Source organism: Hypanus sabinus, chromosome 5, assembly GCF_030144855.1.
Source record: "Hypanus sabinus isolate sHypSab1 chromosome 5, sHypSab1.hap1, whole genome shotgun sequence".
NCBI lineage: Eukaryota > Metazoa > Chordata > Chondrichthyes > Myliobatiformes > Dasyatidae > Hypanus > Hypanus sabinus.
The window spans coordinates 159,693,835-159,708,642 of record NC_082710.1 but is presented as its reverse complement, the minus strand read 5'-3'; the positions used below and the strand labels follow the sequence as shown (position 1 = coordinate 159,708,642).

The 14,808-nt window shown below is 43.2% G+C and overlaps 1 protein-coding gene across 2 annotated transcripts in view; it reads right to left on the bottom strand.

The window, feature by feature from the left end:
* LOC132394500 (uncharacterized) overlaps positions 1-14,808 on the bottom strand; it is a 33,119-nt gene that overhangs the window by 11,299 nt on the left and 7,012 nt on the right. The window contains exons 2-5 of one of the 2 annotated variants that reach the window (XM_059970739.1): positions 12,030-12,419; positions 11,478-11,615; positions 4,361-4,434; positions 1,554-1,678 (exon numbers count right to left, since the gene is read on the bottom strand). In XM_059970739.1, coding sequence (XP_059826722.1) covers positions 1,554-1,678; positions 4,361-4,434; positions 11,478-11,615; positions 12,030-12,419 — 727 coding nt within the window. The remainder of the gene's footprint in view (positions 1-1,553; positions 1,679-4,360; positions 4,435-11,477; positions 11,616-12,029; positions 12,420-14,808) is intronic. The other variant, XM_059970738.1, reaches the window with a different exon arrangement.

Genomic DNA, 14,808 nt, shown 5'->3' with positions numbered 1-14,808 from the left:
CTACCTTGCTCAGCAGCCTCATGTGTGGCACCTTGTCAAAGGCCTTCTGTCCAAAATACAAAAACTACTGCATACTCCCCATCTATCCTACTTGTAATCTCCTCAAAGAATTGCAACAGGTTCAACAGGCAGAATTTTTGCTGAAGGAAACCATGCTGACCTTGTCCTGTCTCACCAAGTACTCCATAACCTCATCCTTAACAAGTGACTCTAACATCTTCCTAACCACCGAGGTCAGATTAACTAGTCTATAATTTCCTTTCTGCTGCCTTCCTCCTTTCTTAAAGAGTAGAGTGACATCAGTAATTTTCCAGTCCTCTGGTACCATGCCAGAGTCAAATGATTTTTGAAAGATCATTTCTAATGCCACTACAATCTCTAATGCATCCTCTTTCAGAAACCTAGAGTGCAATTCATCTGGTCCGGGTGACTTGTACCATTAGATCTTTCAGCTTTTTGAGCACCTTCGCTATTGTAGTAGAATCTGCACTCACTTCTCTTCCTTCACACACTACAACATCAGGCATACTAGTCATGTCTTCCACAGTGAAGACTGATGCAAAATACTCATTTAGTTCATCAGCCATCTCCTTGTCTCCCGTTATTATTTCTCCTGCCTCCTTTTCTAGTGGTCCTATATCCACTCTCATTTCTCTTTTATTTTTAATGTACTTGAAAAAACTTTTACTATCCACTTTGCTATTATTTGCTGGCTTGTTTTCATATTTCATCTTTCCCCCCCCCCCAATGATTTCTTTACTTGTGCTTTGTAGGTTTTTAAAAACATCGCAATCCTAATCTTCCCACTAATTTTTGCTTTGTTGTATGCCCTTTCTTTTGCTTTTACAATAGCTTTGACTTACCTTGCCAGCCACGGTTGTCCTATTTTAACATTCAGCATTTCTTCATTTTGGATACATTATTCCTGCATCTGTCTAATTTTTCCCAGAAATGCACACCGTTCCTGCCCTGCTAACATCCCCGCTAGCAGCTCCTTCCAGTTTACTCTGGCCACTTCCTCTCTCATTCCACTATAATTTCCCTTAACCCTCTGAAATACTGCTACCTCAGACTTTACTTTCTCCCTATCAACTTTCACATTGGGCAAAGCCTACTTACACCAGAGTTACATTTCCTGAAGCTTACCAAAGAGGCCACCTCAGCTTTCCTGGTTGCTGACTGTTGTATTCTGTGTTGTTCTGGTTTAAAGTAATCACTGACCATTCTAGTCATTCCATGTGCTACATGATGCCCCAAAAAGGACAGTGTCCCTGTCACTGGATCCATTTCACAAGATCCTTAGGTTTTGGCTTATAAAACCAAAATGCTGCATATATGTGACCATTTTCAAGATCAGGTACTTCCATTTCTCCCTCCACAGGCGCTGCCTGACCAGCTGGGTGTTGGCTTTATTCACCACCTCCTTTGAGAAGGCCTGATTGTCACATTTCTCCCCTTCCAATAATTCTCCCTGATCATTTATTTTTTTCTGCAGGTGCAGGGATCAGATATACTTCTGTTAACCACAGCTAATTCATGCACTCCTCTCTCACCAACTCTTTCGTGGAGCGGAGTAAATGACGCCTGTCTCGTAACCCTGTGTTGTTGTTGGGCTGTCAGGCAAAGGAAGCTGCAGAATGGTGTATGTGATGTCAACTTGTGAATTCTGATCCTGGTTCTGTGGAGAAGAGAGAGAAGACAGTTTATGGAAGAAATATGTAGCAAGGGGGAAGAAAATATGTAGCAACTCACTGGTGTTTAAAAGAGGAGGAAAAAATTTCAGGGGAAGTCCAGAATGTTGTCTGATATGCAGGGGAGAATTCATCTCAGGAGCTGAAGAATGTCTTTCAGCCTGTTCCATTACTCAGCTAAATCTGTATCATAGCTGTGTATTTCTTCCTTCTATCAGGAACAGATTGTGAACATCAATGAAAGAGGTATAATTTATTACAAATTCCCAACTTGCCCCGAACCAGTAGTGGCAAACAGTTTTCATGAGTGTTTGATATCTGTGTGGTGAACGATGCATCTACAGTACTTTACAAAACTCAGAATGGATTGCACCACCCAGAGTAAACCCACTCGTGAACTTCAAAGTTCAAAGTAACTTTATGAACAAAATACATTTATGTCAGTCACGATATACAACCCTGAGATTTATTTTCTTGGGACACTCTGGGTGAAACAAAGAAATACAATAGAATCAAGGAAAATCTAAAACTTAGAAGGAGTAAACAGTGTAGAAAAGAAAAAGAAACAGTAAATACAAAAAATACAAATAACAATAAAAATACATTAAAATAGAAACAATAATAAATAAATAGATAGATAGATAGATAGATAGAGTGACAGGTAGACAGACTCATAGATACATAAACAAACTATATTGAGAACATGAGTTCTGGAATCCTTGAAAGAGAGTCCATAGGTTGTGGCATCAGTTTAATGCTGAGAAGAGTGAAGTTATCCACAGGGGCTCAGGAGCCTGTTGGTTGAAGGGTGTGGTGTGGGAACTTAGGTTCTTGAACCTCCTTTGTGATAGCAGCCTTGAGAAGACAGTATGGCCTGGATGGTGGGGGGTCCTTGGAAATGATCCTGAGGTAGAAGTAGCATTCAATAGAGGGAAATATATAGAAGATTCTTCAAAAGTTCTTAATAGTTGGTTGCTGACTCTAAAAATAGCTAATTAGGGTTATTTTCCAAATTGTTCCCTTCCTCAGTGCCACTCCCTGACCTACCAACGATCCCTTGGCCACTCAAAATGGAGAAGGAAGATTCAGGGCAGTACTGAGAACCTCAAGTCTGTTAGTTAAATGGATGATTATCTGGTTGGCAACCAGAGGCATGCCACAGGGATTGGTGCAACTATCACAATATACATTAATGATGTGGAAGAGGAGACAAGTACAGCATATTTAAGTTTGCTGATGGCACTAAATTAGGTAGAAAACTACATTGAGCAAAGAATGTGGAGAGTCTGCAATAAGATATGGATAGTAAATGAATGGGCAATGGATTAGCAGATGGAGTATAACATTGATAATGGTGAGGACATCCACTTTGGAAGGAAAAATAAAAAATCGTATTATTATGTAAATGGTGAAAGACTGCAGCATCCTATTGTGCAGAGGGACTTGGGAGTGCTTGAAATGCCAGTGTTGGTTTGCAGATGCAACAGGTTATCCAGAAGACAAATGGAATGTTGGACTTCATTGTGAGAAGGATTGAATTTAAGAATGGGGTGGTTATGCTGCAACTGTACAGGGTAGTAAGATGGTACCTAGAGTACTGCATGCAGTTCTAGTCTCCTTGCTTAAGGAAAGACATACTGGCTTTGGGGGCAGAGCAGAGGAGGTTGATTCAGGAGATGGGGGGTGGGAGTGGTGTTAGCCTATGAGGACAGATTGAGTCATCTGTGACTATATGCCTGGAATTCAGAAGAATGAAAAAGGATAAAATAGAAATATAGAACTATGAAAGGGATAAATAAGATTGTTTCCACTGGTTGTTTACCAGCAGATATAACAGGGAAATAGACTTAGGATGGATTTGAGCAGCAACTACTTTTCCAAGTGAACCTGTGGAAATCTCTACTCGAGGAACAAGTAAAGTCTACCTAATTCCTAATAAATGTAAATGCATATGATAGACAATGTTGATCATTGATTAAATCTATTTATGACACAATTAGTTAGATTTCTGCATGGCTGTTAATTATGTGTCATGGGGTACAGGCAGGTAGGTGAAGCTGATTCCGTGGTCAGATCAGCAATTTCTTATGTTCTTAAGATTGCATAGGTTTCCCCCAGACCTCCTGGTTTCCCTTAATCCTCCCACATCCTGGAAATGTGTAGGTTGTTAAATGGCCTTTGATGAGTACAGGAGTGACTGTGGGTAGGAAGTTAATAGACTGTGAAGAGAAAAAAAAACTGGGATGAATATAGGATTAGCATAAATGGGTCGTACATGGTCAACATAGATTAGGTGGGCCTAAAGGCCTGTTTTCATGCTGTACCACTAAGATTTTATGACACCATGCATTTCCAAATTAGTTCATCTCTGGAGTGGTTTTAACTTGATATGTAAGATGGGAATCCCCTGGGACAAGGCAGCATACAATTACTGTAACCGTCACCATCGCAACATGACCTCAATGGAGAATAGATTAAGATAAGTTGTAAAACCAGAACCGCATTCAAAACCTCGGACATTCTGGTATTGAATTAATCCCTTTGGGCAACTGGGGCCAAGAATGAAGACTTGATTCATTGAATTATGGCCAAGATATTGGATACAACTGACAAAGCAGATGGCATTTTTTGTCAGTGATCTGAGCATCCTCAGTTCACTGCCTGCTTACCTCATCCAGCTCCTCCCATGAAACTGCATTAGACTCGGCAATCTTTTCTGTTGTGTCCGACTTACAACCACAACCTGTTGTAAAACAGTTAGTCAGCAGCGGAATTTCTGACATTGTACATTATTTCAGTTCAAAACTAAGTGTATCATAAACAAGTCCTACAGAAACCGACGATACAGTGCAAGTGCAGACACTGGAAATCTGAAGCAACACACACAAAATGCTGGAGGATCACAACGAGTTAGGCAACATTTATGAGGGGAGATACACAGTCAATATTTTCTGCATTATCCTCCACGGATGCTGCCTGACGCACTGAGCTGCTCCTACATTTTGTGTTTACAGAAAGTCATGTTGCAATGAACAGACATATAAGAAACACACACAAAATGCTGGCATCAATTCACAAGGTATAGCAAATGCAGGACTCTTCCACAGGGTGGCAGCAGAGCTTTGCAGATTTTATCTGCGCACTTCCCCCAACACCATCACCCCCCCTCCACCCCACCCCACCACTCCACCACTGCCACTGCCTCCCTTTCGGGGATGAATTGGATCTCTTCTTCTTCTTATAATAATGTTAAATGGTGGTTGGCAGACCAACGTACGCTGCATTACTGCCACCTACTGAGCATCATTCAAGCTCACCAGATCTTGTGCTTGAAATTTTCCTCCATCTCTTTCAGATTTTTTGTCACTACAACCCCACAGAGTACTATAAGCATTAAAACTCTTGTCCATTAGCTAACAAACTTCTAACATTCCTCTGTAATAAAAAAGAGAAAAAAAGAAAAATAAAAGGAAAAAAAAAACATTAATACCTGTTATTTAAAGTCTGAATGTTATTTAACCCTCCTTGTAAAGCATCATTTATAGATTCTAGAGTTAAGTCCCTTTTCTCTGGATGTATTTCTGCAGCTTTAAAAATATTTTTTTTCTGCTCTACTTTTAGCTTGTGCTGTACAATTTACCACATCTGCCATGAAATTAGCAAATTTTAGTTTATCAACAATCAATGAATCCTTTGTTTTAAAGTCATGCACTTCACACACCAGCAGAAATCTATCCATATTCTGGATATTAATAGGTCCCATCGGTAGTGTTTTGTGCACTTTCTGAAGAGTCTCGGTATATAATATGCCCTTTTCTCCCAAACACGCTATTCTTACACAGCTTTCTTATGTACAGGTCAGCCTGCATAAGCAGGGTATGTTTCCTCTACATTTGCTACATTTTGCCAAATGCCTTCTCCACAATTACCATAATCATGTACTCCACCATATCTACTACATATTTTCAGCCTTACACACAGCTGCAACCTGAACAAATGTCTAACACTAAACAAACAAGGGGAGAGGAAATACGGGGGCGGGGGAGCACATAGACTCCATAAGACCAGAAGACATAGAAGCAGATTTATGCCATTCGGCCCATTCAGTCTGTTCCACCATTTCATCATGGCTGATCCATTTCCTTCTCATCCCCATTCTCCTGCCTTCTCTCTGTCACCTTTCACATGCTGAATAATCAGAAACCTATCAACTGCTGCCTTAAGTACACCCAATGACCTGGCCTCCACAGCCACCTGTGGAAATTAATTCCACTGATTCACCACCGTCTTGCTAAAGAAATTTCTCCTCATCTCCATTATAATGGATGTTCCTCAATTCTGAGTCTGTGTTCTCTAGTCCTAGACTTCCCTGCCATCGGAAACATCCTCTCCAAATCCACTCTAACTAGGCCTTTCAACAATCAAATAACCCCTCATCCTTCTAAATTCCAGCCCAGGGCGATCAATCACACCTCATACAATAACCCTTCCATTCCTGGAATCATTCTTGTGAATATCCTATGAACCCTTTCCAATATCAGCAGATCCTTTCTCAAATAAGGGGCTCAAAACTGCTCACAATACTACAATTGAGGCTTCACCATTAACTTAAAAAGTCTCAGCATTTCATCCATGCTTTTATATTCTAGTCCTCTTGAAATAAATGATAACATTGCATTTGCCTTCCTCACCACCAATTCAACCAGCAAGTTAACCTTTAGGGAATCTTGCAATAGGACCCCAAGTCCCTTGTACGTTTGAATTTTCTCCCTTTTTAGAAAATAGCCTTAGCTTTTATTCCTTCTACCAAAGTGCATGACCATGCAACTCCCAACATGCTATTCCATTTGCCAGTTCTTTGCCTATTTTCCTTACTGTCCAAGTTCTTTTATAGCCCTCATACTTCCTCAACACTACCTGCCACTCCAACTATTTTGGTATTATCCACAAACCTGGCCAAAGAGCCATCAATTCCATTATCCAAAGCATTGATATATAATGTAAAAAGAAGTGGTCCCAACAACTACCCCTGTGGAACATCACTGGTTACTGGCAGCCAATCACAGAAGGCTTCCTTTATTCCCACTCTTGACCTCCTGCCAATCAGCTAATTCTTTATCCATGCCATTATTGTTCCTGTAATAACATGAGCTCTTGTTACACAGCCTCGTGTGTGGCATCTTGTCAAAGGCCTTCTGAAAATCCAAGTTCACAACATACACTGATTCTCCCATGTATATGCTGCTATTTTTTGCCTATTCTATCATGTGCCTCCAGTAGCCTGAAATCTCAACATTAATAATCGACTCCAGCATCTTCCCAACCACTTACAGTGGACTAATTGCCCTATAATTTCTTTTCTTCTTCCTCCCTCCCTTCTTGAAGGGTGAGTGACATTTGTAATTTTGAAGTCCTCTGGAATGATTCTAGAATATAGTGATTCTTGGAAGATCATTACTAATGTCTCCACAATGTCTTCAGCTATCTCCTTCTGAACCTTTGGGTGTAGTCCATCTGGTCCAGGTGACTTATTTAACTTCAGACTTTTCAGTTCCCCAGGTACCTTCTCGGTAGTAAAAAGAACTATGCCCACTTCTGTCCCTGACACTCTTGAGTTTCTAGTATATGCTAATGTTTTCTATGATGAAGATTGATGCAAAATACTGATTCTGCTAAACCACCCTTTCCTTATTTTCCATTACTACCACTCCAACATCATATTACAGTGGCCCAATATCTACTCTCTCCTCTATTTGTAGAGGCAGGTTGTTTCGAATAAGTAGAGAGGCTAATGAAGGATTTAGACATATTAGGAGAATGGACAAAGAAGTGGCAGATGGAATACAGTGTTGGGTAGAGTAGGTCATGCAGTTTGGTAGAAGAATGAAAGGATTCACCTTTTTCCAAATGGAGAGAATATACAAAATAACCGAAGCACAAAGGGACTTGTGAGTCCTTGTGCAGGATTTCCTAAAGGTTAATTTGCAGGTTGAGTCTGTGGTGAGGGAGGCAAATATGATGTTAGCATTCATTTCAAGAGGACTGGAATATAAAATAAAGGATGTAACGATGAGATTTTATAAAACACTGGGAGAGTATTGTGAGCAGTTTTGAACCCCTTATCTTTGAAATAATGTGCTGAAACTGGAGAGTGTTCAAAGGAAATTCATGAAACTAATTCCAGGATTGAACAGCCTGTCATATGAAGAACATTTAATGGCTCTGGGCCTGTATTGGTTAGAATTCGGAAGAATGAGGGGTGACCTCATTGAAACTTATCAAATGGAGAAAGGCCTTGATAGCGTGGATATGGAGAAGACGTTTCTGTCATGGTCCTGTCCGAAGTCTGCATTCTGGTTTACGGTCCAGTTCGCGGACTCCAGAATCCGGGTCCTCTGACTGTCCCTCGCTTTGGCTTGGTCTCAAGCAGTTGCAACTCAGGCTCTTCTTGGTTCGTTTGGACTCAAGCATCTGCATTTGATGCTCATCATTTGGCTGTGAATATAAGGGGCTCTGGGATTAAATATAGTTGGGGGGTTGTTCTGTCAGTTTCTGTTTGGAGTGCCTGATGTTGAAAGTTGAGTTTGTTGAGTGAGGCATGGATTTGGAAGTTTTGTAGCCTGCCCAAGTCTTCTGGCCACCTTGAGTCTAGGAACCACCTCAGACTAAGATGCCTTCCTATCCCTTGCCTCTGTTGGCTAAGCCAGGCCAGATTGCTGTTGCCCTGTGGTGGGTTCTGTCCTTGCCTTGCCTCTGTTGGGTTGTGCCCTGCATCCTGCCCAGGATCCCTGTGACCTGCCCAGGCCACTGTGTCCTGCCTGGGAGTTCTGTGCCCTGCCCAGGAGGTCTGTGGCCCGCCCAGGAGGCTAGCTCCTTGCACCTAGCCTCTATCTGGTTCGGTCCCTTGCCTTGCCTCTGTCAGATTGTGCCCTGTGTCCTGCCCAGGATCCCTGCGATCTGCCCAGGCCACTGTGTCCTGCTTGGGTGTTCTGTGCCCTACCCAGGTGTTCTGTGGCCTGCCCAGAAGGCTAGCATCCTAGAACTCCAAGACCCCAGCCTCAAGCCAAGCATCAAGACCCCAGCTCTTCTGTACACAGTGTACATTCAAATATAACACCTTCAGTCTTATATGCATTACTGCTTTTGATGTTGTCCCTCGCTACACTGCAATACATCCCACTGACTGTAATTTTGCCCAGTCATATGCCTGCCCTTCCTGACTGTCTCACTACACATTGCCTCTGCTTGCAAACCAGCAATGCTGTCCTCAGCCCTATCACTCCAGTTCCCAGCCCCCTGCTGCCAAAATAGTTTAAATCCTTTCCAACAGCTCTAGCAAACCAGTAGATTTGCAAGGATATTGGTCCCCCTCAGGCTGAACAGTAACCTGTCCATTTTGTACAGGTTGTACCTTCCCCGGAAGAGATTCCAACGATCTAGAAATCTGAAACCCTTCCCCCTGTATCAGTTTCTCAGTCACACATTCCTCCACCAAATCATCTTATTTGGTACATGCTGGAATTAAGGAGATTGAGAGGGGATCTGATTGAAACATATAAGATTATTAAGAGATTGGACAAGATAGAGGCAGGAAATATGTTTCAGATGCTGGGAGAGTCCAGTACCAGAGGGCATGGTTTGAGAATAAGGGGTAGGTCATTTAGGACAGAGTTAAGGAAAAACTTCTTCTCCCAGAGAGTTGTGGGGGTCTGGAATGCACTGCCTCAGAAAGTATTGGAGGCCAATTCTCTGGATGCATTCAAGAAGGAGCTAGATAGGTATCTTATGGATAGGGGAATCAAGGGACATGGGGACAAGGCAGGAACCGTGTATTGATAGGAATTGATCAGCAATGATCTCAAAATGGTGGTGCAGGCTCGAAGGGCCGAATGGTGTACTTCTGCCTATTGTCTATTAATCTCACTGATGTGAGGCACAGGCAGCAACACAGAGATTTCCACACAAGGTCCTACTTTTCAGCTGTCTATCCAGTGCACTAAAACCTCCCTTCAGATCCTCTGTGATTTTCTTACCTGCGTCATTGATGCCAATATGTTGCAAGGATTCTGGCTACTCACCCTTCCCCGTTAGGATACCATCGACCTGATCTGAGATGGTTCTGACCTTGCACCTGCACTGTATCATACCAATCGAGTTTCTCTATTGTGTCCACAGAATCTTGTGTCTACTCCTCTAACTATGGAATCCATTATCCCACTAGTACAGTCCTGTTCTCCTTCCCTTATGTGATACAGTGTCAGAAGCCCTGTTGCCCTGGGAACCCCCCCCCCCCCCACTCCCGGTAGGTCATTCCCTCTCAACTTATTATTGAGGGGGAATTACCTAATACTTACTATTGTGGGGAATGGCCAGAGTGGTACTCTTCCCTTCCCTCGCATGATGGTCATCCATTTACCTGCCTCCTGCAACTTATGGGTGAGTACCTGCCTATAGCAACCTATGTATCATCTCCTCAGCAACACACACAAAATGCTGGTGGAACACAGCAGGCCAGGCAGCATCTATAGGGAGAAGCGCTGTCAATGTTTCATCCTGACGAATGGTCTTCTCCCTTTAGATGCTGCCTGGTCTGCTGTGTTCCACCAGCATTTTGTGTGTGGTGTTGTTTGAAGTTCCAGCATCTGCAGATTTCCTCCTATCATCTCCTCAGTCTCCCTTATGAGCTGAAGGTAATCTACCAGCAGTTTCAGTCCTTAACTCTTTGTGAGGACTTGCAGCTCAGTACCAATGTTGTTATCCGGGAGGCTGGAGGTCTTTTGCAGTTCCCACATCTTACACAAAGAACACAACACAGCCTCTGGAGTCATCCTCACTGCTCCAACTATGAAGAATGATGGTAAAGAATCCAGATACATACCTCGCCAAGGCTGTTCTCTTCTAAACCTGATGAGCAAGGTCTCTCTAGTCTAATACTGGTCCACTCACACAATAGCCATGTCGCGTTGTCCTTACCAATGACTTGCGACTGCACCAACATTTAATTATAGCTGGCAATTTTTTTCCCATCAAGTTTATTCCACACTGATAAGCTGCCTGTTCTTATTCCACCACGAAACTCTTTTAAACGTTTAGTGTCTACAACTTCTCCCCGACTAAGTAATTTTTAACTTGGTCGATGGATACATCTGGAGGCACTCCAGAGATTACTCCCCAAACCAAAGAAACACACAGAATGCTGGAGTAACTCAGCAGCTCAGGGAGCATCTATGGAAAAGAGTAAATAGTGGACGTTTCGAGCCGAGACCAGCATGTGCAGTATGTGTGTTGCTTTGGATTTCTAGCATCTGCAGATTTTCTCGTGTTTGTAACTCCTCAGATCACTATCATTCCAAATAATTCATTGGGTTATTTTCCTTCCTCTCATAGTTTTTAACTTTAATGTTTTCTCACGTTGCTTCCGATCTTCACAAAACACTGACCGTCCTATTTCTCAAAGGTGTTGCGCCCACAGTATCTCCTAACGCCCCCTTCCAAACATTAATTTATCTAATCGGATTGCTATCAGAAACAGATCCATATTCAAAAACTCGGCCACACATTAAACTCCTCCTTCCTTTTTTTTCAGTTAATCCGATCTGCTGCCTCCACCACGACTCGACCAACTACTACAATCCTCAAATCCTCAATTTGCCGCTTATTTTTCTGTATCCCGGAAGCCTGTCTTTGATCTTCCTCTATACAACTGCTTATCACCCAATACCATCTGTCCGGTTCGCTACTTCATCACCACTTTGTGACATCTCTACCGTACCATCCTTCACTTACCCCTGTGCATCCTGGTCATCATCAGGGACAAGCAGATGGCGACGACAACGATCACGCCGAGGCAAATGGGCCACCGATGTGTGGAGGACGTCTCGCCCAGTGGTGATGGTGTAGTTGGGGAAGTAGAGTTCTCCTTTTCTAAAAATAAAATTATCCTGATAAACACGACCCAAAGGCCCACTAACGGGGAGTTACTTTAATTATTTATGTTAGATTTCGCTACGATAATGCATTAGTAACGGGAAATTAACCAATTTCGTAATGGTTCGCGGACACATTTACCAGATAAACTCCATCAATTACCGAACATTCTGGTTAATTCGGTCAATAGCCTCGAAGGGGTGAAAATGGATAGGGTAAAACTCGCGCTTTCTCATCCATCGCCCCTTTACCTCTTGATATTCAGCGCCCCGATTCCGACATCAGGCTTATGATAGAATCGACACCAAAGGGGATTCCGATTGTTTTACCCTCCATTTAATAATCTCTTTTTATTAGCCCGATTACAATTTGGAATTGTTACTTCATTCACCCTGCTCAGTGGTTTCTTACCTGTCCCGTTGTGGACCGTTAACGACACATTGTCTCTGACGGTGTTGTTCCCACCGCAGTAAACGGTGATCACGTACACTCCGCTGTCATTGGACCGTAAATCCCACAGCAACAAGGATCCATTGTCGGGGTAGAGGTGGACTCGTCCTTTGTGGGAAGGAGTGATAAACGGGGGGGGATCTGAACAATTACAACCGGGTCCGTCGGGAAGTGGAGAGCACTGTCTGGTCAGTTGCACAAGCGGGGTTTGGCCGGGGTACAAATACCACTCCACCTGTTGCAAGGAGCAGAGGGTGGGTGTGCAGCAGGAACCGGGGAGAAGGGCAGACTGTCCAACGATGCCGTTCACTTCTCGCCCGCGGACGCTCACGGTGGCAAGGCTTCCATAGACTGCAACAGAATAACAACCCATAAATGAGTCTCACTCACACTAAACGAGGCCACCCCAGCTCCAGAACCCACCTTTCCCAAAGGGGTAAGTCTGATTGTAATCACAGACAGCATCTGTGATCAACACATAACGCGCAAAGCTTACTGAGAAATTCAACAAGTTAGGCAACATTTATAGAGAGAAATAAACAGTCAACTTTTCCAACCGAGATACTTCATCCAAACAGATGAAGAGCAGAATGCCTTCATCTTGACCCCCGAACAATAAGATAATAAATACAGCCCGTGGAAAGGATAGTGGGGAGGTTTGTGTAGGAAGAAGGGTTGGGCAGGTACATTCTGTGCATTCAGTTACTCTGTGAGTAATTTGTAACTCTGCATAACCAAGACCTTCCTGGTCACTCCAGTGCATCTTCGGCTGTGAAATGTTCCTGAGGTCACAAAGTCACATTCCCGTACAGAGCACTTCCCATACAATAAACCAAGGGGGGTGGGAATGGTGACTGGGAAACTCTGGCCTTGTCGGGTACATAGGAGTAGACCCCAGCTTTGTAGAATGCAGACACTTGCCCGGTTTAAATTTCCACCTGTTTTGAATTCTAGCCTATACGAAAACCAGTTTCCCATCTATCGACTTTATATTTTCTGCAGCCGCGAGAAAGCAGCCAACACAATAAAGGACTCCTCCTACCCTAGCCGTTCTCAGTTCTCTCCGCTTACGTTGTTCAGAACATACAAAAGCCGGAGAACACGTACCAACCACCAAACTCAAGTACAGCTTCTTCCCCGCCGTTATTCAGTGGAAATCTTCCGGCTAAAAATGAACTCTACGTCTCTCAGTCCACCTCTTCATGGCGCTTCCAACTTAATGAATCAATCAGCACAACACTTTCTCTGTAACCGTAACTTTATATATTTCAGTATGTTATTTTCCTTTTGTATTACCTTGAAGTACTTGTTTATGGAATGATCTGTCTGCGTCGATGGCAAGCGAAACAAAGGCTTTTCACTGTTTATCTTTACATGTGATAATAACGAACCAATTGCCAACTAGCAGGGAAATCCCACAAACATTGAATAAAAACTGCTGTACATTTCAAATACCGGCAATATTTTTCATATTCACAGTTAACGAGTTGGTGCGCTGCACTGGTCTCTTTTATCTCTGGAGAAATCATTGTGAGGCGATGGGGCTGTTTCCGTGCTGAACTGATCTATGTTAGCGGCAGACTTGCTCTATCCTCCCATGCCGGGGAGGCTTGATAGCATGGCATTGCACAACAATCTTTCTTCAGAGAACCTTTCTACACAGACGCATCCGGCTCCGAATACCCACACCACTAGCGCCCCGACTTGGAGCGAGTGTGGCCAAAGGCAGACACCCCTCCTGCTGGAAGTTCACCATTTACGGCTGAAGCCCAGCGTCGCGCTTCTCGAATGTACAGGCTTACAACATCAGTCGACCCTCCATAAAAATCCGTTCTCCTCCTCACCTGGTTGACCATTTTGCTGATGTCCCAGAAACAAAACGTCGCGAACCTGAACCATAAAACCATAAACCCGTTTCTATTTCCACAGATGCTGACCGATCTGCTGAGATGTTCAATGTTTGACCTGAGACATTATCTGTTTCTTTGTGCTCACTTGACTCCTGTATGTTTTCATTCTCGATCTGAAAGATTGACTGTTTCCCTGCAACACATACTGCCTGACCTGCCTAATATATCCATTCTTGACCTGAGGCATTAATTCTGTTTCTGTCTTTGTATCTGACTCCTGAATGATTTTATTCTTGACCTGAAAAAATAACAGTTCTTCTCTCCACATGTATTACCTGACCTTCTGACCATTCCCACCAACTTTTGTTATTAACCCCAGGGTAAGTCACTACTGGGCATTTTAGAAACATAGAAAACCTACAGCATAATACAGACCCTTTGACCCACAATATTGTGCCAAACATGTCCTTACCTTAGAAATTACTAGGCTTACCTATAGCCCTCTATTTTTCTAAGCACCATGTACCTATCGAAAAGTCGCTTAAAAGACCCTATCATATCCGCGTCCACCATTGTTGCTGGCAGCTCTTTCCACACACTCACCACTCTCTGAGTAAAATCCTTACCCCTGACATCTCCTCTGTAATTGCTCCCCAGCACCTTAAACATGTGTTCTCATGTGGCAACCATTTCAGCCCTAAGTAAAAGTCTCTGACTCTCCACATGTTCAATGCCTCTCATCATTCTATGCACCTCTATCATGTCACTTCTCATCCTCCGTTGCTCCAAGGAGAAAAGTCCGAGTTCACTCAAACTATTCTAATAAGGCATGCTCCCCAATCCAGGCAACATCCTTGTAAGTCTCCTCTGCACCATTTCTATGGCTTCCA